At 38.2% G+C, this 24,811-nt stretch overlaps 1 protein-coding gene across 1 annotated transcript; it reads left to right on the top strand.

Annotated features, from left to right (window-relative positions):
* Nucleotides 1-17,815: 17,815 nt before the first annotated feature.
* LOC127094418 (protein NSP-INTERACTING KINASE 1) lies at nucleotides 17,816-19,220 on the top strand. The gene is made up of 3 exons (XM_051033256.1): nucleotides 17,816-18,752; nucleotides 18,824-19,014; nucleotides 19,143-19,220. The coding sequence occupies exons 1-3, from the start codon at nucleotides 17,816-17,818 to the stop codon at nucleotides 19,218-19,220; spliced, it is 1,206 nt and encodes a 401-aa protein (XP_050889213.1).
* The last annotated feature ends 5,591 nt before the right edge of the window (nucleotides 19,221-24,811 follow it).

Below are 24,811 nucleotides of genomic sequence, written 5' to 3'. Positions count from 1 at the left end.
TGAAGACTTTCATATCTATGAGATTAACATTCCTATCTTTTATGATAATACTCCTGCTATCTGCATAAGTAAGAATCCAATTTTACATTCCAAAGCGAAGCACATAGAAATTAAACACCACTTTATTATAGACTATGTTTAGAAAGGGATAATTATTTTAAAATTTATAGATACAGATCATCAATGGGCTGATATCTTTACAAAACCCTTGGCTGAAGATATATTTCTCTTCATTATGAAAATTTTAAATATGGCAGATTTCCCAGAATGACTCTGAACTTGTGTTTCTCATCTCTGATGTAAAATTAGACTCTGACTCAAGCATATGATGTTTATCTGATTCTGATTCTAATATTTCTACAAGTTAGAAGATATCTTTATCATAAACCTCTCTAGTTAGAAAACTTTTGGTATTCTTGACTCCAAATACATGAACATGTGGTCCCTCAAACGTATGGCTTTGGCTCTTCTAGACACCTGTCTAGCTCAGAACTCAAGGGACAAATTGTTGAGATCCCTTTGAGCAGTGTGTAAATCTTGAGATTAGACTCTCATCATTAGCTGCATTTAATTTTTCCCATGATTGTCAAAACTCGGTTTTATCAACAATTAATTTTTGTGTTCCCTATCAGTTAACGCTGCCATTTTTGCAATGTTTTAACTTGTGTTTATATACTCCCATGACTCCCACATTCACACTTTCACTACTCACTACTTACACAAACCCAAACCTTCACCTTTTCTGCAACTTCTCTTCACCTCCTTCACTACAACTTCATCATGAATGCTCAAGAACAACAAGTCTTTGAGTTCTCTCAAAAGATGAACGCCACTAAACAATAGGTAGAATCCTCACAACCAGTCGCATCCATTACTGCTACTCAAACAATAACCTCATATCAAGAACACCATGTTCTTGATCATCCAGCCCACATAAACCTATCAACTCCATTAGAATAAATTGAAGTTCTCTGTGAATTGCTAGTGGACTTCTAGAACCCCAAGGAGAATGGTATGGATCTTACACCCGAATTAAACAATCAAGGGTGGCTTACCTACTTCAACTGTCTCTATGGCCTTATCTACACAAACCTGGTGAAAGAATTCTGGAGATTCGCTGACTGCGATGATCACTACATATTTTCTCACGTTCTGGGCATCAAGATGGTAATAACTGAAAAATCCATTGTTGCGCTTCTAAATATGGAAAGGCTGGAGGAAGAAGAATCTACAACATAAACCCTAGGGCTAAGTACACGTCCCAAGAAGTTATCCCCACCATGTTCTCTCAGAACCCTGAAGGAAGAACATCCAAGAATCAAGAGCTTCACAAGAATCTAAGGGTGTGGCTCAAGATAATTCTAGTATGCATCCACCATCATCCATCATCCAGCTCTTCTGACTACGTCAACGCAGATCAGAAGTTCATCTTTTACTGTCTGCACAAGGGTCTGAAGCTTGACCTCCCTTCCCTCCTCTTCAAATATCTAAGGGACTCTATCAAAGACACCAGGAACAACATCCTTATGGGTAGGTTGATCTCAGATGTCCTGATTGAGACTGGTCTGGTGGATCATCTCATCTCTCTAAATCTAATGGAAGATGTCACTGTGGACTTTGGGAAGCCTCTCAATGGGAGGAATCTGAAGAGCATGGGTCTGATTGACAAAGTCTGTGTCAAACCCACCAGAAATACCTCTTGGGAAGCACTGAAGGACCAGAGAGAGAAAGCTAATGAGATATATCTCTTCACCAAAATTGATCCTCCATAAGTCATAGCTTGCTACTTGCAATATCTAGAAGCTCAAGGATGCGACATCTCTGGATTCAGCTTGGATTGGCTCCCAGATCACCCCCCCCCCAACTTCCTGAAGAGAGAGAGGGGACCTTCTCAGAAGACAACAGTTCAGAAGAAGAATATTCTCAAGATGGGAAAGTCTTCAGTGACCAAGAAGAAGCGAGTGCCTTTGACCTCTTCTTCAGCTCCTTCTAGTAAGTTATCTATCTTAGAAGCTCCAAATCCCTCTGGCTCTGGGAAACTTGCCTCATCACTCCCTCTACCACCCCTCACACTCCCAAGCATTGTTACAACATCCTTCACTCCACCTACCCCATGCACTACAGCTCCCAAAGAAAAATCCAAATCTCAACAACCAACAACCTCACTCCCTTCCTCATTTGCACCAACGCCTTTTAAACTAATCCCTTCTGAACCAAACCCATCCGAACCCATAACCTATGACCCCATCCCTCTCAGAACTATCACACCTTCATCTCTCTTACCTCTCTTCAACCTTCAAACAACATCCATCCCCCACTCTGAAGTCATCATGTTCAATGAACCCTTATCGCCATCCATCCCTTCCAACCCTAGTTCCGCTCCTTATTATGACCTCACTTCTAACACTGAACATCCTGGTTTAGATTACCCTGACCTAACCTCACCAAACCATGAAGACCTTCAAGCCACAGCTGACTCTGAAAAGAATCCTTTTGTACCTGAACACTCTGAAACCATTCCAAAACCCTCTGAACCCATTCCCGAACCCTCTGAACCTGACCTCACTTTACCTACCTTTGATGAGGCATTAGCCAAATTCTCAGAGAGTTCATCTTCCAGATTCAAGAAGCTCTTTAATAAATCCAGCACCATTGATAATCCTTCTGGAGTAAGGACTAATTGGAATGGATTCATCAGATGGATGACTTATGAAATCTTCAAGCTGAAGGTCCTATCTGAATAAGTCAGAAATGACTTTATTAGAGGTGCTTAGGAAAAGCTGGAGACTCGTTTGGAAAAGGAAGCAGTTAAGAAGGCAGAAAGGGAAGCAGTAGAGAACGCTGCCAGGGAGGCTGCTGAGAAAGCCGCTACAGAAGCTGCAGCCAGAGAGAAAGCTGAAGCAGAAGCAACAATGGCCACTGAAGCCGCACAAAGAGATGCATTTGAGAAGAACGATGAGGTTTCTCTGACTCAAGTCGAGTCATCAACATCTGACCTTGCTTCTCTAGTCATCAAGACTCTGGAAGAGTTGCAGAAGGAACAACAATTGGTAAGAGCCAGACTCGACAAATAGAATCAGGTCAACTCCAGAATTCAGAGTCTGCTAGCTGAGCTACTTCAGAGGATGCCTCCTCCACCAAACCCTTAGATACTCTAGGTTTTCTCTATTTTTTTTCTAAGTGTTTTTGCCTCTAAGGCTTTCACATTTTGTTTCTTTCTATATTATGTGAAGTTTTTCTTCTTATCAATGAAATTTTGATTTACTTACTTTTTGAGTCTGACAAAAAGGGGGAGAATTAGATAGAAGTCTTTTGATGAAGTAATTTATCTAACTCTCAGAAATGCACTGCTTACATTCTGACATAAAATTATTGCATAGTCTAAGTCATTTTTCAGGATCTATCTGAACCAAGGGAAACTGAATCCTTATCTAAGAAACTACAAAATCAGTCAAGCAATCTAAGAAAATCTGGTAAGAAATTCTCTACCCTAGAAACCCATATCCGATACTAAATATCTTTAAAGAAATTCCAAGTATCAGACTTAGGGGGAGATTGCTAATCTCGGGGGGGTCACTTCTCTATCTGACTCTGATCATTTTTAACTTAGTATCTCTTAAAGTACTTATTGTTTCATCAAAATTCTAAGTTTTGTCATCATCAAAAAGGGGGATATTGTTAGAACAAGATCTTGATTCTGCAATATAGCTCTCAGTTTTGATGATAACAAAGAATGAAACAATTTGGTACCCTAACAATTTTCTTAACTGTGCAGGATTCTAAGTTAAAATGACTCAGATCAAAACGAATATTTGGCATCTGAATTATCCCAGAAACGCTGACCCAGCACAAAGAGAAATCATATTTGGCTCTGAACATAACACATATGAGGAGCAATCACCTGAAGAATCTGACTCTGAAGTTCAACTCTGATTCTAAAGACTCTGGAAGAGATATATTGTAAGACCCCAATTTTGTCCCTGAGATCCCTCATGGCATCATAGCATAGCATTGCATAGCCTCAAGGATCTTCGAGCATCTTGCCTTCCTTTCCTCTTGGGTGGGATCTCCTTGAGAGTGGTTTGAGAACACCAGGCATTGTTTGCATTGTATATCATTGCTTTTCTTGTTTTAATCACTAACCAACAGCACCAAAAATATGTCATCTAACATTTTGTTTTGCAGTCTAAGCAAGCACAGGTCAAGGAATTCAGGGGAATCTCATTGAACAATAGCTGATGGTATTTTCTTGAGATAAGGACCATATGATATTATGTTGAGCTTATATGAGCTATGGTTCCATTTTGAGCAAATTCCCCAAGTGGTAAAGGTTTTATTTCATCAAAGCATGTCAAGGTCATCTGAGGACCAAATGATCAACTATGCAGTCAACTGAAGGCTTTGAGGTGTGGGAAATGATCTGAGACATCCCATTCATGCTCAAACAAGGCCTATTCATCATGTCAAACATCTATCTTGAAGATTTTGAAGTCATTGCAAAAGTTTCCCAAAATGGAAAGTGATCTATAATTTCAAGTTTCCAAAAATGGCAAGTTATTGGTTCACATTCAACTTGACTTTCCAACATCAAAAAAGCTTCAAATGAATTTTTGGTCAACATGAAAGTTGTATATCTTTCTCTCCCATTTCCAAAATGTCCAAGGCCATGATCATCTGATGAATGGTTGAGAAATTATGACCAAATGATTGCAAAGTGTATATGGAAGTTCAACATGTCATAACTTTTGATCCAAAACTCCAAATTGAACCACTCTTTTTGTAAAATGCTCCTTGTGACCAATACTCTCCAATTCATCCATTTCTTTGCATGAAAGAAGTTCACATGATCAAGTGTTCATTCATGTACGTTTTGGAGGGAAAATGGAGAATTCAAAATTGGTGAATCATATAAGCCTAATACCAATTCCATGTTGTTTATTGGATGTTTTTAAGTGAAAATGAACCTTGCATGGCACTGTTCACGTGTACATTGCTCATGCTACCTCACACTTGCATTTTTGGCATTACACCTTACATCTCCTTAATTTTCATTTAGCCAAAGCCTAATTCTAATTTCAGCATGATTAAGGGATGGTATATAAGCTAAATCTTAATCACAATTCAAGGGAATAACAGAATTTGGATCAAAAATTGCATTTCCCTCTCAAATTTCTCTCTCTTCAATTTTCAAATTTCTTCATCCAATTCCACAAAGTTCTTGCATAATCATGTTTATCATGCATCATTGATGAAGATTCAACTATTGGATTGAAGAATTGATCAAGAATTCGAGCTCCACAAGTGCTTGAACATGAACATGGAAGCTTCAAATTAAGCTAGATCTGGTGGATTTCAATTACTATTTCGTGCACAAAGCTTCAAGATCCAAGTAGAGGAGAAGATATGGAGGATTTGAGCACCTGAGGACACGGTTTTCAATCACTGCATCTCAAGGTAGGTGAAATTCGATCCTCCTTATTTGCCTTTTCATGTACATAAACTGATAGATCTTTTGATGCCGATGATGCTGATAGTTTTAGAATTTGATTTGGTTAAGAATCGAGTGAGATATGTGGAAATGAAGTTTTGATGTTCATTTTGTTTTCCTTCGATCCGGTTAATCCATGGAGTTTTAGGCTAATTGATCATGATATTATTGTTCCTGGTAGCAAGACCTTTCCAATGATGTATGATACGCGCGATTCTGGAAAAAAAATGATGAACCTCCACCGACGTGTGACCGGAGAAGACGACCGGAATCACTATTCCGGGCGTCTGGTTTAGCGCCCTAGGGTTTTGGTTTTAGCACGCGTTAACCTCAAGCACCTGTGTTCGATCCTCTTGCGGTGCGCTTTTATTTTCCATTTAATTTCTCATTTGGGGTGAAACGCTGCGTTTCACTAGCGCTTCTTGACCAAGAGCGCGCTGGTTCGATCCTAGCGCTTGTGCTTTTCTGATTTCCAATTGTTTTTACTTGAGCGCTGTGACCTGTGTTCGATACCTTCGCTTTGTATATTTCCTTTAATTGTCATTTGATTTTCGCTGTGACTTGCCTTGCCTGTGTTCGATTCCACGCATATGCATTTTCTGAATTTTCGCTTGAGAATATTCTCTTTATCCTGTGTAGCGCGTGTTCGAATCCTGGATGATGCACTTTCCATTTTCATTTCAAATATCATTTTCACATTATTTCATGTTAATTCATTTTATTTTCTTCAACTTTCAAAAATCATAAAAAATAGAAAACATGTCCAAATTAATCCAAATTTTTTTTCACATGTTTGTTTTGATGTCTATTATTTTTTGATATTAATTTCCTGATTTTTGTATTTCTGTATTTTTAATTGTGCTTGATTGTTTGAACATGATGCCAAAATGACATGTTGTGCTAATTGATTCGTGAAATGCTCATGGTTTATCCAATTGCTTTGAAATTTGACATGCCGGATCATAACATGTGACATGAATTTTTGGCTTTTGTTTGGCATTTTTATCATTTGATACCACTGTTTTGGACACATGAACATGTGGTGTGACATTTGGTGTAACATTTTGTGCTTTGTACTTGTGCATTTTCATTCATACACCATTTGTTGTCTTCTGGACTTGATTTTTGGTATGATGCTCATTCTTAACATGTTGAATTCACATAAAAAAATTCATAATCATTGGATGTGTTTCTGTTTTAATGTGGATTTTCTATTTTTGATGTCCAATTTTGATCACGTTGTTTGCCTTTGCTTTAACTTGACCATTTGATGGCTTTGCCCTATGATTTAGTTTTGGTCCTTTTGAGGACTCTTTCTTGTTTGATTGATTGTGCTTCATGTGAAATATTGACTGTTGTTTTGGTCATTTGACTTGCCTTTGACCCTAGTCTTTGTACTAGTGGTTTGTACTCACCAATTGTGTTTTGTGTTTCAGGTATTTAGCACTAATGGTTGGTTTGGTCTCATTACTTGAGATGCCAATTGCTTTAATCACTAACTCTTGTTGTGTTGTAGGTCCATTGGTGTGATGAACTCACTTGAGTGCTTACATTTGTGACTTGCATTGTATAGATATTGGATGTTCCATTGTGTTGTCTGTTTGGTTTTCTGAATACAATATTAACTGTTTGGCTTTTGTACAGGTACATTAGTCGCTTTTAGCTCTTGCTTGAGCTTTGCTTTGGTTTGTGGTTGGTATACCACTTAGGTAACCACTCTCTTTCTCCATGTAGTCTGGAAGTCCTGTCGCCTTTTTTTGGCAGGCATTTGGCTGAAGTCCTCCTTAAGAGGCCATGATTGTGATTGTTTACATTTGTGCTAAAGACCTCTAAATGAGGCATGTTACTTGTTAAGTCCTCCTAAGTGAAGAGGCAATTGACAGATAGAAGGGATTTGCAATCAATCCCCTGTTATTCAGTTGAGTCTTTCATTATGCTCGCACTACGTGCTGATGCTTTTGAATAAACACCCAAGATCTTGTATAGAGTCAGTCAAGTGGAATAGGGTCCCTCATTCTGAATCCCCATATCTTCTTTATCATAAGCTCACCTAGGCCAGGGTTAAGAGCATGAGGTCTCATCCTCATTTCCATTTCATCAGCTTCACCCTAACTCTCAATGTTAGTGGTTAAGAGCTTCAGAACACCCCTACAGTTTTGGCTTGTTTGTCGAGGTAGATATGACCCCTTGACTAAAGCCCAACCAACTTGTCTGAGCCTCTTGTTTGTATATAGAGAGAGTGATGCTTGATTGCTTGTTTGCTTACTTGTGAATCTTTCATGTGTTTGCTTTTCATGCATGTTTGTTTGTTTTATGGAGTTAGATGTAAGACCATTGATTGGCTTTCTGTTTCCTGTTTGTTTTGAGGAGTTAGATGTAAGACCATTGATTGGCTTTCTGTTTCCTGTTTGTTTTATGGAGTTAGATGTAAGACCATTGATTGGCTTTCTGTTTCCCTTTTGTTTTTGGAGTTAGATATAAGACCATTGATTGGCATTCCGTTTCCAGTTTTGTTTATTCTCTTATGAGACTTTGCTTATTGTTTTTACTTGGTGTTTCCTGATTCCAAAGGAACTTACTTGGATCATTTCTATGATCTTGAGAAAGCAACCCTGTTTGTGGCTTTGTCCCTTAACCCTCACCTTTTGCATGCTTAACCTTGATCCATATTTTCATCTCTACCCCAAAACCAAAAAACTTTTGTGCAAACATTTGACTTGTTTTCAAATTAGAAACCTAGGCCATATGCCTTTGATTTTTCAAACTCTCTTTTCACTAATACTCATTGTAAATGAACTCTAATTCATACTTTGACCTCATTTTATGAATACTCTAATTGGTTAATTCCACTCACGCAATTGTCTTTTGTGGCCCTTGTCCACTTCTTAATCAAATTTTCATGCATTAGCCATAGATCTGAGTTATCTTAGTGGTTGATGTGGATCTCACCTTTGTCCTTAGTGATTGAATTGTAAGACTTCCCTGCTTATTATAGGGTTAACCCCTCACTAGCAGGTTGAAGCTGTTCTCACATGGTGGACTTGTGGTTGTTCAGGTTGAGTTTTCTCCCTTTGATAACGAAAGACCTTAAGGCTTTTGTTTAAAATCAATCCACTCATTTGTTTTGAAATCTTTTACCCGAACTACGGGGTTTTGATCCTTATCTTTCATGAGAGGGTACGTAGGCAATGGGTTTATCCATCCAAACAAAAAATGTAAATAAACTTGTATATTCTTTTCTCATCTCTTCAATCATGTTTGCACATAAATAATTTCATAAACAATAACCTTTGCAACAAGTTGTGAAAAGGGCTCCCTAGGAGTACCTAGGATGTTGTGGGTTCCTAACACCTTCCCATGACATAACCAACCCCCTTACCCAAATCTCTGACCCTCTTTTACTAGTTTTGTTTGTAAAACTTTATAGGTTTTTGTTCGCTTTCTAACCATTCCTTTGGATAAATAGAAGTGCGGTGGCGACTCGACTTTGTATGATTTACCTTGGATTTAGCCAATATTTCCAATGGTAACGAATACACCGCTACAGAAAAGTGGCGACTCTGCTGGGGATAGATCTCCTTGTGGGTTTTGCCAACTTTTCACACTTGTTGTACTATATTGTTATGACATATTTTTTGTGCAATTTGGGATTACTGTATTGATTGTAATGCTTGAATTGTTTGATATATCAATTGCTTGTTTTGCTTGGTGATCTCTGTGAGATAAGTTCTATACCCGAACTCGAGTGCACCTTATGATAGGAGAATGGCATAGTCTCGTTGACTTGTGTAGAGTTATTCCTTAGCAAGTTGACTTGCGAGTCCATTCACTTGGTGGAGGTCATGTTGGATCAATGATGTCACACAAGTCATTTGTGGTTAGACATTGTTCTTTCAATATAGACCATAGAAGCCAAGGACCGTAGTTTACCAAGCCCATCTTGTCCTATTTTAGGATGTAGTGCGGAGGTCGTTCAAATGTAATATTTGATGCGATTGTTACGCGATACTACACTCATAAGAGTCTCTCTTGAGAATATTTTTGGAATACGAGTATTCGTTCCTCCGATAATATTCGAAAGATGGGATGATGACTATGGGAACCTCTGGTAGAACATGTTCGGAAGGTTTAAACCCTAGTACACTCCCTTTGGGTGGTTCTTAACCGAGACTCCATGCTCGTGACTCACAACAAACCCTTGATTCATGGTTGATCTGTTCACACATCCTTAATATCAATGGAACTTAGGTGTCGATAAGGTGTAAACCATAATTCACCAAAATGGATGATTGATATTAAGGAGGTTTGAGCCGTTCATATATCGTTAATATCAATGGAACTTGGGTGTTAATAAGGTGTAAACCATAATCCACCAAAATGGATGATTGATATTAAGGATAATATGAGCCATCCCATGACCTTTGTCTGGTGTGCTTTGCTTGATCCTTGAGTGTGATTGTTGCATTCATGCATTCATGCATTCATCTGCATCCATATCATCAGATAAAAAGAAAATTTTCAAGGAACTTAAGGGTTTATTTGCAAAATTTTCAGACAAATGGAAAGACAAAAAAGGCATACAAAGAAGTACAGCTTCAGACAACCTGATCTGAAAGAGTTAAGGAATCTGACATCCTATGTACTAGATCCCTTGGGTTTCAAAGCTCGTTTCGGGAAGCTTCTTCCTCTTCTGACTACTCAGGTGGATGAAGAGTTGATGAGTACGTTGGCGCAGTTTTATGATCCTCTGTACCACTGCTTCACTTTTCCGGACTTTCAGTTGTTACCTACCCTTGAGGAGTATGCTTATCTAGCGGGTATACCTATTCTGGATCAGTTGTCGTTCAGTGGCTTGGAGAGTATTCCTACTTCTCAAGAGATAGATGACCTGTTGCACATAGATGAACCTCTGATTCGTGCTCATATGACTACCAAAGGTGGAATTCAAGGTCTCCCTTCTGAGTTCCTCATCGCTCAAGCTACTGTTTATGGGAAGGCCGTGAGTGAGGATGCCTTTGAGGCCATATTTGTACTTCTCATCTATGGACTGGTATTATTCCCCAACATCGACAAATTTGTGGATGTGAACGCTATTAGGATCTTCTTTGCTCTTAATCCTGTTCCGACTCTGTTGGGTGATACCTATTTCTCTTTGCATCTGAGGAATGCAAAGGGTGGTGGCGCTATTGTGTGTTGTTTGCCTCTATTGTATAAGTGGTTTATTTCTCACTTACCTCAGACGGTCGCCTTCAAGGAGAGCAAGGGATGTCTGCGGTGGTCTACGAGACTCATGTCTCTCACTAATGACGATATCTCTTGGTATAACCGAGTATATGACGGTGTGCAGATTATCGACACTTGTGGTGAATTCTCCAATGTGCCTCTTCTTGGTACATGTGGTGGGATTAGCTCCAATCCTGTTTTAGCACGACGTCAGCTTGGGTTCCCCCTAAAGGATAAACCTAATAACATTCTGTTAGAAGGTGTGTTCTTTCAGGAGGGTAAAGATCCCCAAGGTCTGAAGGGCAGAATGGTCTGCGCTTTGTGAATACTTTGACCTAATTTTGTGAATACTCTAAGTGGTTAATTCCACTCACGCAATTGTCTTTTGTGGCCCTTGTCCACTTCTTAATCAAATTTTCATGCATTAGCCATAGATCTGAGTTATCTTAGTGGTTGATGTGAATCTCACCTTTGTCCTTAGTGATTGAATTGTAAGACTTCCCTGCTTATTATAGGGTTAACCCCTCACTAGCAGGTTGAAGCTGTTCTCACATGGTGGACTTGTGGTTGTTCAGGTTGAGTTTTCTCCCTTTGATAACGAAAGACCTTAAGGCTTTTATTTAAAATCAATCCACTCATTTGTTTTGAAATCTTTTACCCGAACTACGGGGTTTTGATCCTTATCTTTCATGAGAGGGTACGTAGGCAATGGGTTTATCCATCCAAACAAAAAATGTAAATAAACTTGTATATTCTTTTCTCATCTCTTCAATCATGTTTGCACATAAATAATTTCATAAACAATAACCTTTGCAACAAGTTGTGAAAAGGGCTCCCTAGGAGTACCTAGGATGTTGTGGGTGCCTAACACCTTCCCATGACATAACCAACCCCCTTACCCAGATCTCTGACCCTCTTTTACTAGTTTTGTTTGTAAAACTTTATAGGTTTTTGTTCGCTTTCTAACCATTCCTTTGGATAAATAGAAGTGCGGTGGTGACTCGACTTTGTATGATTTACCTTGGATTTAGTCAATATTTCCAATGGTAACGAATACACCGCTACATATATGAAGAATCTGCAAGAGATATCTGAAGAATCTGCAAGAGATATCTGAAGACTCTACAAAAAGATATCTGAAGACTCTAAAATCTGAAGACTCTGATCATGCTCACTCTGGCACATGCTCAGAAACACGCCATCAGATATCACCTGATCAGAAACCTAAGTTGGAAGCATTCAAATTGTAGTACAAGTCTTTTTAAGGAAACAATCAATTATACTCCAAGACTGCTATGGAAAGGACAAGAAAGTTACTACCTTTAACTCCCACAGCTGGCACGAAATGTCTATTGATTTCTCCCTAACGGTATCATCTCAAGTGTTATATAAAGGCCTTCTTATAACTTGTTGAATACACAACTTTGATACAACAACATTCTAATACTCTAAATGCTCATCACCCTTATTATTGTAAGAAATAGCTTCCATACAAGAGTTATTGCTCAATATTGTGTAATTGTCTTTCATTGTTCTTAAAGTGTGTTTATACTGCTTATCTAGAAGCATCTAGCCAAACATTTGTAATTCTTGAAATTGTTTGTGATTCCTCAAGTGACTTGTTTAGGTCTGTAGACTTGAAAGGGCTAAAAGGTTGTTGAACTCTTAGATGAATTTTATAATCTGTTGAGATTAGTGGATTAAGTCCTTACTGAATGCGAAATCACCTTGGTCGGGTGGATTGGAGCAGCTTTGAATTTCAAGTGAACCAGGATAAATCGTTTGTGTTGTTTTTATTTATTGTGTGTGTTATTACAAAAATATTTTAATTCCTGTAAAAACAATTCAAACCCCTATTTCTTGTTTTTCTCTACCTTCATATTGGTGATGGGAATAAATCAGTAACATAACTATGATGTCCAATATTGATGATGGGATTAATCAGTAACAAAACTTTGACATCCAAATTGGTGAGTCAATTGGTACCACATGCATTCGGTGATCAGGTGATGAGTGCATTGCATATACATTTGCACTTATGATTGGTGATGGTTTTTTAAATGGTATATAAATGTGTTGGTGATTGGCACCCCGTGATGGTTTTGAATTATATGAATACTTTGATGTTTGAGCGTACTATCTTTTATTGCTTTATACAACGCTAATATTTTTGAATGTATTCTCACCCCCCTGGTTGTTTTATTTATGGTGTTTTATACTCTTTTGGTACAAATACTCATGTAGAGAAGCCTCTAGATGTTGTTGAGCTAGAGAATGACATTGAGGTCTCTTTGTTTACTTTATTGTTTTTTTAGTCTTTTAGTTTTGGTGTCACACAGATATGTAACATTGGGAATGAGCTGTTTTGTCACATTTTTTTGTCTCTCTAAGATGTTTGAATTCTTTAATTAATTACTAGTGTTAAGATAAGTAAATATTTTCCTTGAGGCTTTGATGTTTTATTTCGCTGTTTAATATTATGTTTTGTTGAGTAAGATGTTTGGTGATGAATGTGTAATTCCCTATTTGAGAAATTTAATTGAATTATTTTATAAATAAAGAGTTAGGATTTTTTGGTGTTACAATTCGAGTCATAGAAGATGAAAAATTTTGGTTTGTCTCTTTTCAATTTGATTTGAGTCATGATATGTACATGATTCGAGTCATGCACACAAAATCTCAATTTTTCATGATTTTCAAAATACTTTGAGATTTTCCTTTCAACCCAACTTGAATCAAAAACACATTTGGTTCTTGTTCCACTAACTCAACCAATTGACTAAAAGCATCATGATCAAGCTCATATATAAAAATTGAATTATGCATGCTAAAAAATAAATCAATTTAAAACTTGATTCTAAGATGTGGAGTCATGAAGGATACTTGATAAACAATACTAAACGAAATGAAAGCGGCAAGACAAGTAATAAAACTGTATTGGGGTTCTCCTTCTGAATGTATTAGGGACATGCAACTTCATTTGGGCCTTAGCTTTATTCGGTTTTTGGACGACCCATAACAGATGCCCTCAAGGCTTGGTTTTTTCTTGTTTCTTGGACGAAGGAGTGATTAATCCATGGGATTTTCCTGTGTGCTAGCCGAAAAAGTATGTTAGCACGAGTATTCTCTTCCCTGATAACATGAATGATTTAGAACGCTTTGAATATTGTCAACCTCTTGATGACTAGCTTGAGGTATTATTTCAATAGTTAATCTTTATCATGGGCATCCCCTCTTATTTGAGAAAAGACCAGTTGGGAGTATGTACGCACGCAGCTTGATGAGCTCTTCCCTCATTTCTTCAGCTAGGGTCATTCCTGCAATCATCACTTCATACTCAGCTTGATTGTTGATGGTCAAAAAATTGAATCTCAAGGAAACTTCTACCACAAGTCCTGAGTTATTCTCTAGAGTTATGCATGCACCACTTCCTCTGCTGTTAATTGATCCATATGTGAATATTATATATGTGTGATCTGGCTCCGAAGGTACATGGGTCATTTCAGTGAAGAAGTCAATAAATAATAGAGCCTTAAATACTTTGCTTTCTTCAAATAACACCTCATACTCCGATATCTCTATGACCCACTTCATCAAACGCCTGGCGATATATGGTCGATAAAGCACTTCCTTAAGGGGAAAACCTGTGAACGGTTATGGAATGTGCAAGGAAGTACCTTTTGAGCTTGCATGATGTTGTCATCAACTCCAAGGATGCCATTTCAATCTTCTAGTATCGTATATTTCCCCAGCTAGGGCCTTCAATATGAAGTACACCAAATTTTGGTTAAATTCAGGTTCTGTAATCAGGATGGTACTCACTGCATCCTCCGCTACTGCTAGGTATAGGTACAATATTTTTTCAAGGAGTGGCCGAGTGAAAATGAGTGTTGTGGCCAGGTTTTCTTTAAACACTCAAATTCCTTTTTGTAGTCAGCTGCCCATTTGAATTTTTCCTTCTTTCTCAACAACCTATAGAAAGGAAAAACATGTTGGGAGGATTTTGAACTGAACCTGTTCAAAGTAGTCAATATACCACTCAACTTTTTGACCTCCTACTTTGAGGTTGTAGCGTTCTTTTGGATTAATGCATTGCACTTGTCGGGGTTTGCTTGAATTCGTCGCTTAGTTAGGTAGAACCCTAATAACTTATTGTTTCTTACCCCAAAGGTTCACTTCACTGGATTGAGTATCATATTATACTTTCGGACCATTTTGAATACCCGTTTGAGGTGTTGAGCATGGGGTTCCTCTTGACTAGATTTTACAATCATGTCATCCAAAACTCCAGCGTCACCCATATCTCTTCTTGAAAGATCTTGTTTATCATCTTCTGATAGGCCGCGCCAGCATTTTTCAACCCAAAAGGCATGACGTTGTATTGGTAATTTTCATTCTCGGTCATGAATGTTGTTTGTATCCGTTTGGGCCCGAACATAGGTATCTAATTATACCTGGAGTAGGCGTTCATGAATGATATAAAATTGTATACGGATGAATCATTTGCAAGATTGTCAATGTCCGGGAACGGGTAATAATACTTCGGGCATGCTCTATTAAGATCTATGTAATCAACATACATCCCCCACTTTCTCGAGGCTTTCATTACTAGAACGAAGTTGGGCAACCATTTTGTATAATTCGCCTCGTAAATAAATATGGCATCCAATGGGCCTTTCATCGTGCTCGTGGTAGCTTCAGCTTTTTCTAGGGACTTCCTCCTTTGTCAAGGGGAGACATAATGTACACTGGAATCCATGTCCAATTGGTGGCATGCCACGCTAGGGTCGATCTAGGCATTTCATGCGGTGAGATGCTGAAAAGGTCTGTGTTAGATAAGAGACACTCGATTAGGGTGGATCTTACCTTAAAGGGAACCTGATTACTATCTTTACTGACTGGGCAGGGCTATCGTTGAGCTGGATAGACTCAAACTCACTGTCTGGAATGTATTTCCATTCTTGGACACTTATTTTACTCATTCCACCTACGTGAGAATGTCTTTAAGAATGAGCCTTTTGATTCGTTTCGCTTCATATAGGTCGGCACTAAAAGCTGTCAGCTTTCCTTCTCTATCATGATATGCTACCTTCAGGTGGACTTAGGATGCTATTGCATCTAGCTTTTCCAAGAAGGACCTCTCTATGATTCCTTTGAAGGCACTTCTACACGGAACTACAAGGAAGCTGAAGACAACCTTTCTCCCATGCACTTCTTATCCCAACATCAACCGCAATACTGATTCAGATATGGTTGATGGATGCGTAGATGCTCTAACACATCAGTGTAGAGGTCGTTACAGAATTTCCATCGTCTACGAGGAATCCTTTCATATGTCGATCAGCGAAGGTGACAGCTAAAACCAGAGGCAGGTCAAAGTTTGAAATTTCGTTTATCTTTTCGTGATCTTGGAATCCTAACTCCAATCGATCTTTGCTCTATTGATTGACAATACCTGCTATTAGTGATATGCACTTTGATCGGTGATTATCATACCCCGATTTTGGTCCTAAATTTTTTATTTTTATTTGGCACTTGGCCTAAAATTCATTTGCATACATTCATTCCCAAATCCATTTTGTTTATTGATAGACGTTGGTCATTATCTAGCTTCTTGATCATGATGTTTTTGATTATAAAATGGATTTTAATTATTTGACTTTTTTTTAATTTTCAATTTGATTTTAATTTCGAATTAAGTTTAATTCCAAATTTCAATTTAACCTTAATTGTTTATTTTACTAATGATTCAAACTCTAATTGATTTTAATTTCCAAATGAATGTTAGAGTTGATATCAAAGTAATTTTAACGAATTATAGATTAATTTGATTTTAATTTGGTTTTTGCTGATTTGTTATTATTATCTAAATTGATATTTAGATTAGTCTTAGATCATTCCTAAAAATCCATATCCATTTTTATAATCAAATATCCAAATTCCTTGAACCCACAATTAAATCCATTTTTTCCAATCCAATAACCCAACTCTATTTTTAATTCCATATCCGAAATCCATATCCATTTTCATTATTCATTTGGAACCAATTTAAACCATTTCACATCCAAATCCATTCAATCTTAACAAGCTAACGGATGAGAATACATCAAATTCCATTCAATACAATTTAGTAAACAATCATTCATATTCCAATCAGTCCAAGGCATTTGTTTGGCTATAAGGAATGATGAAGAGCTTGGAAAATTGCTTGCTGGTGTTACCATAGCTCGTGGTGGTGTTCTACCTAACATCAACCCCGTTGCTTTTGCCAAAGAGGAATGAAAACGCTGCTGCCAATACTCCCGAGTCTCCTTCAAAGGCCAAGGAAATCTCCAAAGAAGGCAGTAGAAAAGACAACTGCATTTGCACTACTTACTTTAGAGAGGTTGTTGTTTCGTCCAAAACGGGTACGTGCTATTAACAGCGAGTTTCCGTCGCCGAATGAGCAATTCATTTTAGATTCTGAGCAACTTCAGAGTCAGTTTCCGAGCCATGGGCAATTACATTTTGTGGCGGAAGCTATTCTTATGCCATTTGGTTGCACAATGTAGTGGTCATGGATCACAATCAGATTTTTTTGCGAAGCTTGAGCGGTAACAGTCTTCAAATTCGGCATCTCCATTGAATTCCATCCATATCTTTAGCAGTCCCAGCAGCAGCAACCGGTTATGAAGCATATGCTATCTCAGATGCAGCAACAACAACAGCGGAGCCTTCTGCAACCAAACCAGTCGAATACCTCTCAAATCAGTTATGCAAACGTCATCTGCTATGCAGCCTTCGGCGATGCGGTCAATTCTATCCAACCTGCAACGTCACAGCAGTCCATGTTTCAATTACAAAGCCATAACAGAAAAATTGAAAAGAACATAATAACAAAAAAACATCTACCCTTAGAAAAATCCTAATGAAAATTTCAAGAGGAGAAGGTTTTCTATGTTTTGTGACATTGTTCTTGTTTTTGTGTTCTACTAATGCTTTGCTTTCTCCTAAAGGAATTAACTTTGAAGTTCAAGCTTTGATGAGTATAAAAGCTTCATTAATGGATCCTCATGGAGTTCTAGTGAATTGGATGGTGATGTTGTTGATCCATGTAGTTGGAATATGATTACTTGTTCTACTGAGAATCTTGTTATTAGTTTGGGAATTCCTAGTCAGAATTTATCTGGTACATTATCACCAAGTATTGGAAGGTTAACAAATCTTCAAACTATTATGTTACAGAATAACAACATAACTGGACCAATCAGTTCAGAGCTAGGAAAACTTTCCATGCTTCAAACACTTGATCTTTCTGATAACTTCTTCAATGGAAAGATTCCTACTTCTCTTGGTCATCTGAGAAAGCTTCAATACTTGAGGCTTAATAATAACAGTTTTTCTGGTGAATGTCCCGAGTCGTTGGCGAACATGGCGCAACTTACTTTTCTTGATTTGTCATTCAACAATCTTAGTGGCAGTGTGCCTAGAATCTTGGCCAAATCATTCAGTATTGTTGGAAACCCTCTGGTCTGTGCTACAGCAAAAGAAACAAACTGTCATGGGATGAAATTCACGCCTATGTCAATGAACTTAAACAATACTAACGATGCATTACCATCAAGAAGAACAAAAGCTCACAAAAGGGTCATTGCGTTTGGTTTAAGTCTTGGATGCCTTTGCTTATTAGTCCTTGGTTTCGGATTTTTACTATGGAGGAGACACAAACATAATCAACAAACATTCTTTGATGTTAAAGACCGACATCACGAAGAAGTCTACCTAGGAAACTTGAAGAGGTTCCAATTAAGAGAACTCCAAATTACTAGTCACAACTTCAGCAACAAAAACATATTAGGAAAAGGCGGCTTCGGCATTGTCTACAAAGGAATTATTTCGGACGGTACGCTTGTCACTGTAAAGAGGCTTAAAGATGGAAATGCCTCCTTGGAAGAAGTTGTGATGGCCTTGAAATACGGAGGATATATCTTCAACAATCTCCACACTGAAATCAATACAAGGCACATTTATATGACAAGCAAAATGGTTGAAAAGTACTCTGGTTTGCAGTTACAACCACACAAGGCTCTTGTGGGGGCTAATGATTTTGCTCATGAAATTGGCATACATCAGGATGGAATGCTTACATTGCACTAGTCGGCGGTAACTTGGTTGTCTGGAAGGGTGCGCCAACTACTCCATTGATAATTACAAAGCTGATTGCTGAAGTTTTTGAGAGGAACAATTTACCCGGAGCAATCTTTACCGATGATGCCGATATCACATTAGTTGTGCGCTCTGTTTTCTTTGCAGCCTCCGGTACTGTTGGTTAGCGTTGTACAACCTGCCATGACCCTGCCGGAAGAACAACCGTGACCATAACCTGCACTTCCACAAGTCAATCGCCCCACAAGGAATATTTACGCTCAGAATTTTTGCAATGCCAATGCAGACACCAAATTTTGCCTTAATGACAACTGCAATGAGTGGTCCTGGTTCTAATGGAAGTCACAGTGAAAAGCAGCAATAGCACCCTGGTTCAAAAGCTGGAGGTGAAACTTCAACAGCATCTTCATGCAAGAAAGGCTGGAGCGTTTGACAAAAATGTTGAGTGAGAACAACGAAAAAGGGGAGGAAAAGAGAATTTGAAAACTAAAACCCTAAAATTTGGAGGCGGCCGCGATCTCAAGGGAATAAAAGCTAATTCCAAAATCAAAGCCGAATCGGGATAAAAGAGGCGAGGGAAGAAGATTCGAGATTTACCTGAGACATTATCGTCGCCGGAAGTAAGTTTTCATTTGGGGATTTTCCTTTTTACCTTTGATTGTAGCTCGCCTTTGGATGTGAGATTGTGAGTTGAGAGCGCGCTTGAGAGAGAAGTGTAAGGTTGGGAGAGAAGAAAGAGCGTGAGGGCGATACCGAGAGAAGAGAGAGCGAAGGAGTGAGTTTGGGAAAGAGAGATTCGTGAGATGGAGAGGACGAGGAGGAAGGCCTCTGTTACTATTCCCATTTATTTTTCTTTAATTTGTTTTAAACAGAGTTTTTTTTTAAACCATTAAAATTTTGTTTAAACTTTCTAAATAGGTAATAAATGTTTCCATATTTTCAATTCATATTCCCTTGAAAAACCCAACAGCCAAGCGGCTGGGTTTAGTTACTGGTAGTCCAACAGTTTCCTTTTTATTAGATTTTTTTATTATTTTAATTATTTTTTTATTTATCTTGGTTTATATATTTAAGTTAGTATTAAAATAACAACTAATTATAAGCAGTCTAGTGGAGAGAGTGTAGATTCTAAGTCTTTAGTGGAGTGGGTTCAATACCCACATATTGCATTTTCTTTATTTCTTTTAGCATTCATTTTTATTTTTTTTATGTTTGTGTTTTATTATAATTTCACCCGTACTCGTAGTTGTATTATTGTTTAATAGCACAAATTTGATTTCTTTTAATTTCATCATCCATTCAAAATCATTTTAAACTATTAAAATCACATTTTTCTCGATTCAATATCGAGCCCATTTCCATACCCTTGTAAGTCGATTGCTTTTAAGCATCGCCATCAACCTCACATGGCTTACTCTTGGGCCTTCTTACAATGAGCTCTTAAGCAACATCAACTAAACTTTCAATAATTTCAAACCTCGATACTTTAATTGTTTTAATTTAATATTCAAATTGTTTTCTAAATAAAACGTGAAGAAAAAGATTACCTGGATAGAATGTCCAGTCGTAATCCCGAATATTAGGCTCAAGCTGTAAGAGCTTGCAAGCCGTTAATATTCGTCTTCTCTTTAATACTCCAATATTCAAAATCATTTTCTAAATGAAAGTTGGAAGAAAAAGGTTACCTGGATGGAATGTCCAGTCGTAATCCCGAATATTAGGCTCAAGCTGTAAGAGCTTGCAAGCCATAAATATTCGTCTTCTCTTTAACACTCCGATATTCAAAATCATTTTCTTAATAAAGTTGGAAGAAAAAGATTACCTGGAGGGAATATCCAGTTGTAATCCCGAATATTAGGCTCAAGCTGTAAGAGCTTGCAAGCCATAAATATTCGTCTTCTCTCCAAAACACCTATAAATATCTCAAACCATCTTCTTAATAAAGTTGGAAGAAAAAGATTACCTGGAGGGAATATCCAGTTGTAATCCCGAATATTAGGCTCAAGCTGTAAGAGCTTGCAAGCCATAAATATTCGTCTTCCCTCCAAAACATTCATAAATATTCGAATCATTTTCTTAGCAATATTGGAAAGAAACAGATTGCCTGGGTGGAATGTCCAGACGTAGTCCCGAGTATTAGACCCAAGCTGTAAGAGCTTGTAGGTCACAAGTACTCGTCTTTCAAACTTCAAAATACCTAATTCCTACCTTAATACTTTTTCAATAAAGATGGAAATGGAACATGGTGTATACCATGCACTCCTGAGGCTAGGATTCGAGATGTATATCTCGCTCATCCAAGTTCTCGTCATCACTCAAAATACCTCCAACTGATCAAACTCTTTTCTCGCCGCCGTGCGATTAATCAAAAACCTTTTTCATAAATGAAAGATATATTGTCTTAAGTGATACAAAACAATGTTTCGGCCACGATTGTTGAGTAGTGATAAATGACGCTTTTCCGAATGTAGATCTATAAATCCGTTCGATGTGTGGTATGCGTCCACTCCTCATCTGTTTTGGGTAAAACAATGTTTTCGTCGATTAATACAATATAGCTTTCGCTAAAATCGACCAACAAACAAACATTTTTCTACCCAGAACTACGTAAGCCTTGATTTCTCTTTTGAGATACGTAGGAGCAGGATTTTTAAATCTTGTCAGGCCCACTAATAAAAAACTTAGGTTTAGTCCTTCGTCGACATCTTCTCATTTCTTCTCTCTTCTATTCTTTCTTTCCCACCTAATAACTGAAAAGCCTAACATTTCAAACTAACATTAACGCACACAACTGACCTAATGGTTCCCGTTGAGTACAACGGACGTGAGGGGTGCTAATACCTTCCCCTTGCGTAAATGACTCCCGAACCCTGATATTGGTTGCGATGACCATATCTTATCCTTTCATTTGTCTTGGGTTTTATCGATATTTCCCCTTTCCTTTTTAGGAATAAATAAAGTTCGATGGCAACTCTGTTCAGTCCATCATTGCGAGCGTGCGATCGCGTTTCGCTTTGAAGTCGTATCCCCATTTTTCGAGGTGCGACAGATGGCGACTCTGCTGGGGAGATGGCAAATCCCTAAGTGAGTCAAGCCTAGTTAGGACGTTTGTGTGCCTTTGTTTGTTTAATTTTTGTGGCTTTTCCCTTATTTGTTGCTTTTTATTATCTTTATTATTATATTGATATATCTGTTGTATTGATTCGATTATGGTTTGGTACTTGGATACTCTGATTGCAAACCATGTGGGAAAGACTTTTTACCCGAGTCTCGAGTAAAAACATAAGATAGGACGAGGTTGAGTAGTGCGGGTCCGCGAGATGTATTTCTCGTTGGGTCGGTACGAGAACCTCACTTAGAGTAGATTCTTGAGAGGATGTTGTCGCTCGGCAAGTAAGTTGCCGTAAGCTTCGATATTTTCTTTAGGATCCATGACTCTGAGAACCATTTGTAGAACCTTAGTTCTTTGCCCAACTAGGAAAGATGGTTGTGTAGTGTGGGTCTGCGAGATGTATTTCTCGTTGGGTCGATGCGAGAACCTCACTTAGAGTAGATTCTTTAGATGGAGTTGATGCCCGACAAGTAAGTTGCCGCAGGTAGCAAACAGTCTAATGGATCCATGACTCTAGGAACTTTTTCAAAAACCTTAGACCATACCTGGTGAGAACCTATTCTTGGAAAACAATCAGATTCGTCAGTACCTCAGACTTTTGAACCCGTGTATGAAAAAAACAAATGTGCATGGCTTGCATTGCATTCATTCGCATTCCATTGCATTTGCATCGCATCATAATGCATGTCATTTTCCAGACAAAATACCAAAAAAAACTCATCCATCTTTTGTCCGTGAAGCAAAGTGATTCTCAACACGCGTTTAGAACAAAGAACCATGTCTCAGGAGATGATGGACGAGCTAAGAAATAGCCAAGAAGTACTGAAGGAGGAACTTAATCTTTTGAAGAGCCAAATGAGATGGGTCTTGGAAACCCTGCAAGTCTTGTTGAGAAAAGAGGGTCACCCAATATACACTGCTGCAACAAAGAGAGCTACTACCCCACACCCATCTGGTGTTACCCCAAGTCAAGGGAAGTTCTATGTGGCAACTCCTCATTTACCAATATATGGACCTCCCTCAAGACCTCATCATCAACATCCTCTGGCTATTGCTCCTCAAAGTCACCAAAGCCAGGTTCAGAACAAAAATCAGAATCAGAACAAGGGGAACAAGGATCACAATGACTCGATTCCGGTGCCATATAGCAAGCTCTACCCGCAACTGATCCAAAATGCTTTGGTGACCCCTCGAGCTCTCACACCTGTGTCACTGTACCTGCCATGGTACAATCCAAATGCAACATGTGAATTCCATAAAGGAGCAATAGGACATGACTTGGATTCTTGCTTAGCGCTGAAAGCCTTGGTGCGAGGGTTGATTAACAAAAAGAGCTTAATCTTTGAAGAAGATCATCCGAAGGTCAAGTACGAATACCATACTGGGACAATGGGGCACCCCATCGAGGAATGCAAGAGCTTTAAGCTCAAGCTGCAAGGATTGATTGACATAGGGTCACTAACACTCAAGGAGGAAGGCTCAGGTACATATACCTTGATTTCTGAGCCAGGTAATGAGAAAGGGAAAGGACCCTTGAAACCCCTCAAGGTTTTGTACCACAAGGAAGATGTCAGGGATGTGGCTAATGAGCTATCATTGTTTCCTGGTAAGAGCATTGAGATACCGTCTTGGATTTCCAATGTCACGACCTATACCAATGAAAGAAAAGGAGAAGTGAGTAGTGGATTCAAGAGGGTTGCGTTCAACAATGAGAATGAAGGAAAAGAATTTAAAGATCATCGTGTCAATGTCAAAAAGCTTGTTGATCCAAACCTTCAAGTTTGAAGAAGTCATTTCCCTAAAGCTGGCAATCATTTGGCTGTTTCAGCATTTCTTTTGTAGTTTCCTTGCATGTTGACTGTTATTTGCTTTTAAGCATTGTTGTTTTCTTCGAATTCGTAGGATTAATGAAATGTTTATGCATCTTTTGAATTAATCCATTCGTATTCACTCGTTTTTCATTTATGTTAAAAAAACAAAAATACTCCTCTCATTTCACTTTTGCTTATCAGACTGTTGTGTTAACAAAGATTGGAGGGAGGATGATGAAAACGAAACACCTGAAATTGTTATGCTTTTGAGTAAAACCTTGTCGATGATGTAAGGCATTGTTTCAAATCCCCAAACACTGAAGTTATAAGGAGTTAATCCCTAGACAACCACTTTGAGCCTAGAAGTTGGTGTTTATTTCGGATCTAAAACCCTTAATCTTAACCTGGGGCAGGGTAGTTATGTTCAGATAGTTTGATCATGCATTCGATCCTTCAAAAATCGTCCATATATACATCCTCCAATTAGGTTCAACCACATGTTATCCTTCGCGTACATGTTGAAATGTCGAAGAAGTTGAGAAAAGCTAAAATTAGTGTTGGTTGATCCTTATCCACCAATAATGTGGCAGTCAATACCTTAAAAAAATAAAATAAAAAAAGCCCGCTAAGTCAAAAACCACAAAATGACTTAGGCAAAAGTTAGGGCATCCCGATGGACCGAAAGCTTAAAAAAAAACGGTCCAGGCAAAATTAGGGATAAAGAAAATCAATCAAAAGAGGTCACCAAAATCCTCAACAAAAAATAATAAGGTGACTGCGATTTCAAGAAAATTCGTCTTTAACCCTCATCACACCTTCGAACCATCTTGGAAGTCGGATGCGTGTATTGAATTAACTGAACGTAGGAACTGGAGATCATCAAGAAGAAGGGGTGGGTAAAAACAAATTTTGAGCCTTATATCCTTTTGTTTCAAGAAACCGCGAACCAGACCACGTTACAACCCTTAAAAGACCTAATTGAGACAGGGTTTATTTTGAAAGCATACTATAACAAGGTTGTGTTAACTTGAC

This window comes from Lathyrus oleraceus, chromosome 6 (assembly GCF_024323335.1).
Source record: "Lathyrus oleraceus cultivar Zhongwan6 chromosome 6, CAAS_Psat_ZW6_1.0, whole genome shotgun sequence".
Classification (NCBI taxonomy): domain Eukaryota; kingdom Viridiplantae; phylum Streptophyta; class Magnoliopsida; order Fabales; family Fabaceae; genus Lathyrus; species Lathyrus oleraceus.
This window is presented reverse-complemented; position numbering and strand designations above follow the sequence as displayed.